The sequence below is a fragment of the Otolemur garnettii genome, unplaced genomic scaffold (assembly GCF_000181295.1).
Source record: "Otolemur garnettii isolate 467f Iridium unplaced genomic scaffold, OtoGar3 scaffold00019, whole genome shotgun sequence".
Taxonomy (NCBI): Eukaryota; Metazoa; Chordata; class Mammalia; order Primates; family Galagidae; genus Otolemur; species Otolemur garnettii.
In genome coordinates this window covers 18724930-18729047 of record NW_003852414.1, presented here as the reverse complement: position 1 = coordinate 18729047, position 4118 = coordinate 18724930, and the positions used below count along the sequence as shown (strand labels likewise).

General features: G+C 44.9%; 1 protein-coding gene across 1 annotated transcript in view; it reads right to left on the bottom strand.

Moving 5' to 3' along the window:
* Window positions 1-4112, bottom strand: part of BEND7 (BEN domain containing 7) — an 81477-nt gene extending 77365 nt beyond the window's left edge. The window contains exons 1-2 of the mRNA XM_023511433.1: window positions 4040-4112; window positions 1734-1817 (exon numbers count right to left, since the gene is read on the bottom strand). Coding sequence (XP_023367201.1) covers window positions 1734-1817; window positions 4040-4100 — 145 coding nt within the window. The 5' untranslated portion in view covers window positions 4101-4112. The remainder of the gene's footprint in view (window positions 1-1733; window positions 1818-4039) is intronic.
* Between the last annotated feature and the right edge of the window lie 6 nt (window positions 4113-4118).

Genomic DNA, 4118 nt, shown 5'->3' with positions numbered 1-4118 from the left:
CTCCTGCCTCAGCCTCCCAGGTAGCTGGGACCACAGGTGCCCACCACAACGCCTAGCTATTTTTTGGTTGCAGCCGACATTGTTGTTTGGTGGGCTTGGGCTGGATTCGAACCCGCCACCTTAGGTGTATGTGGCTGGCGCCTTAGCCACTTGAGCCACAGGCACCCAGCCAGATTCTTTATTTCAAATGGCCGTAACAAGTGGTACTTAAATATAGAATTCCAAATGACCAAGTTTAGAAAACTGAAAATACAGAATTCCAACTGATAAAGTTTAGAAAACTAAAAAGAGTGCAACCCAAGAATATTATCTTTCTGGACCACAGAATTTCACTGGATTATTAACCTTCTGGCCTGTAGTTCTCCTAACTGTAAACAGGCGCTGGGAGCATTATGTGCTTCCGTAAATTCTCTCCCTCAGTGGAGAGGTCCAAGAGCCTGCAAGGATCGAGGAGGATCGGTGGGGTAAGGAATGCTGAGATTTCCCTCCTTTTTTTTACCTCTTTGAGTATCTGTTTGACTTCTTCCCTTTCTCTCCCTCAGAGCAAAACAGAGAGCCCCCAGGGAGAGCAGATTATACCCTGGCTTTCAGGATGCTTAATTTGAAAGACTACCCACACCCAGTCTGAGCAGCAGTCCTGCTCCCTGAAGTCTGCGATGGGGCAAGTCTGGCCCTTGCTTTATCACCCTTGACCTCATTTTCCCTCTTGTTCTGCCTCCTTGCTGGGCAACACCCAGCCCTTTCCCTATGACCTGAGGTTGCAGAGGTGCCCAGGATGGGCAAGATTGAAGCCGAATGTCACCATCTACCCTCCATGCTGACTTAACGGTACCAGGACTTCACTCTTCAAGGCCAAGTTCTAAATGGATTAGGATTTCATTTGGGACAAATGATAAACTGCATATCCCAAGTCCTTCCTGTACCAACACTACACACGGACAGGGTGGCGACCTCTGTGGCCACCTGCCTATTCACCGTGCAGCTACGCTTGTCAGAAGATCTCCAACATGCTGCTTTGGCTCTGCTAGTCCCGAGGTGAGCTGGAAACAGGAGGGCGGAAGGAAAGCATGGCTATGCCCCCTGCCCAAAACACTGGCATGAAAGGAGCACAAAGCCTGAAACGCGAGGAGCCGCTCCATGAGAACAAGCACTGCTATCAGGGGCTGGTTAGGCGGACAATCTCACTTCTATTTTCCTTACACTTTTTGACTGTAGATTTAATTTAATTTTGTCATGGCAGGATTAGCAACCAGGCCACAGAGGTGAAGGGACATTATAATAAGACAGCACATTAATCCTCTATCCCACCCAAGGCAGAAGCAAAACCAAACAAATAGCAGCTTCCTGGAAATTGAATTTCTGTTATCCAGATGTCAAAGATGTAATACCCCAATTACACAAACTATTGCCAATGAAGCATGCCAGCAAATATGCCATGGAAATGGGGTGAGCGACAAAACTGCCCAGTCAGCACCTGGCTCTGTGAGCGAGCGATAATTAGCACTGTGTGTAGACACTAATAAACATTTATGTCTGAAATTACAACTTTTAGCAATGTTAATAAGGGATCTATTGGCAATCTGTAAAATAAAAAGTCTTGAAAAGAATGTCATACATTAAGCAACGGCAGACATTTCCCGTTCTTGCACCATCTCTTCCTTTTTTTTTTTCTTTTCCCTAATTGCAAATGGCCACGCTGTTCTATTGAGAAATTAATTGACATAGGAACCTACCTAAAAAAATGGGTTGTGTCTCTTTGGCCTCCCCATTAACCTCGCTGCTGAATTCTGAGACCTTATATACCTCATGGTGATAATCTGGCATGAGAAAACAGCAAAAAATTAGAATTCTAATGACCTCCGGGATAGGAATATGCAATAGACTAGAATCTCATTCTACATGATAGGTATTGTCTACAATTCATAAATTTACTTTTAGAGAACTCAGTTATCCATAGAATTTGCAGTCAACAATCCCTAAAACTTTTGCTTACTCTGAAGTACATACCAACTTGAAATATTACTTTGAGTTTAGAAATCGGCTTTGCTTTGGTCACATAGTCTTCACGGTAAATTGTACCGGCAGATACCAATTATTCAGCTTCCTTTCTTTGGGACGGCAAGTATAGTTTACGGGGGAAAAGAAAAATCTTGCCCAATCATGGACCAGAGGAGCTTTCCAAATTTGTTTCCACAACTCATTCTCATGAGCTTATCAAAAGTAAGCTTCAGAGTCACCAAGCACTTTAGTTATCTCAGTTTACCCAGAAAACGTTAGACTTTAAGCAGCTTAAAGACCAGCACACATGAAAAATACTGATTTTTTATTTCAAATATAGTATAATTTGGATAAGAAAGCAAGATTTCCATCTTTTGCACAAGTGACTCTTACATTCAGCAACTGCACCTCAATAAGCAACAGTTTATTTTCTAAAAATGCACCTGCAAAGCAGGAAGAAGAATCAGACCCATAATTTTTTCTTAAAAAACAAGAGAGAAAAGGGAAAACTGGCTATGCCAGTCAAAGTTTAAAATCCAATAGTTTTCAAGTTTCTCTATGGAAGCTACCAGGGTTTGACAATTTTCAATTTCTAAAAAGTAGGATCACTTAGGTAAAAAACAGAGGTTCCTTCTTAACAGCTATTCTCTTCTTTTGGCGTTAGACCTCAAGTTGTCGACAGGACTACTCTCACTTTTAAGATTAAGTAGTAAGTTCTCTGAGGTCATAAATAAGAAAGCAGCCTACAGTTCCTGAATGAATCAGATAGCACTGGCTCCACAGTCAACCAGGGAAGAGACTTTGAAAGTACAAATAACTGAGTAATCAACACAGATATGGGAAAAAGTTGACACAGAAAGAGGGAAAAGCCAAATTATCTTGAATACATAAAACTATTTCAGGCCTCTTTCATTAAACAGTATCCTAACTAAATCAGGGGAAGCAGGTAAGCATAGATCTTCAAAAAGTCCATCATCAAACCAGCAGACTACTGAACCTACATCCCAGTTTAGCTTAGCTTTGAAAAACTCAGTAACTTGCAATTCCCCTCCAATTTTCACCAGTTTACATGTGACTTCTGCAGGTCTTTGAAACAGCCCTGTTGTTCTCTATTCTGATTCCAATTGTAGATACTACAAGGGGAAAAGTGGACAGGTTCTGTGGTTTGGCTTTGACCTCGAGTTGACTCATCGACGACATTTAAACAGGGTGAGTCTAAACTCAACATTAGGACTTGTGCCATCACCATGAAAAAAGTCACCTGCCCCTAATTTAATGTGACACAATGCATTTTGACATTTGCACGACTGCTCTTACTACCTTGAGTTCTCATCGTTTTTTAAAAAGTCAAACCAGGAGGATAAAGAACCAGTAACTGAACACGGACCAGAAAGACGGTATTCAACTTTCCCCTCCCCTGACAAAATAAAAGCTCAAAGAGTGTGGTATACACCTGTTAAATCATCAGGAACTAGCTAGATTTTTTTTTTAATGGCACTTACCTGACTGCTGTGTGATCTAGCCTAAAATACCTTTCTAACCCAAACCACCTAGCTAGAGAAAAGCTGCTGGATATCAACAATCCTGCTTTAGGCTTGGACACCTATTGAGCTTCTTTCTCCTTCTTAAAAAGAACAACCACGATTACCTTTTTTTCCTCTTCTCTTTGAGGGGGGCGGGGGATCCCAAAACACAACAAAAACAACAAATCACCGGTGCGATGGTCCACGCTCGGCCTGACGGCCAGGCGGTGCGCGGCCACCCCAGCCCGGCCCGGTGGCACCCCGAGGAGGGCTCGAGCCCCCCGCTGTCATTGTTTGCTAATTTCCTGACATGCCCTCCGACTTGTTTACGTTAAATAACAGCCTGCCTCCCCCCGTACAACTTTCCCCGCCGCCCGGCGTGCGCGGCCGCCGGCCTCCCCGCCCGCCCGCCGCGGGCACCGGGGCTCCGACAGGGCGCGCCCCCGGCGTGGCCCCCCGCGGGCGGCCGAGGGCGCGGCGCCGGGTCCTTCCTCCCGCCGCCCCCGCTGGCCGCTTACCTCGGCTCACCAGTTTGAAGCTCTGGGATTTCCTGCTTCTTTTCCTCTCGGAGAACTCCATGGTGCGGGAAGGAGGCGG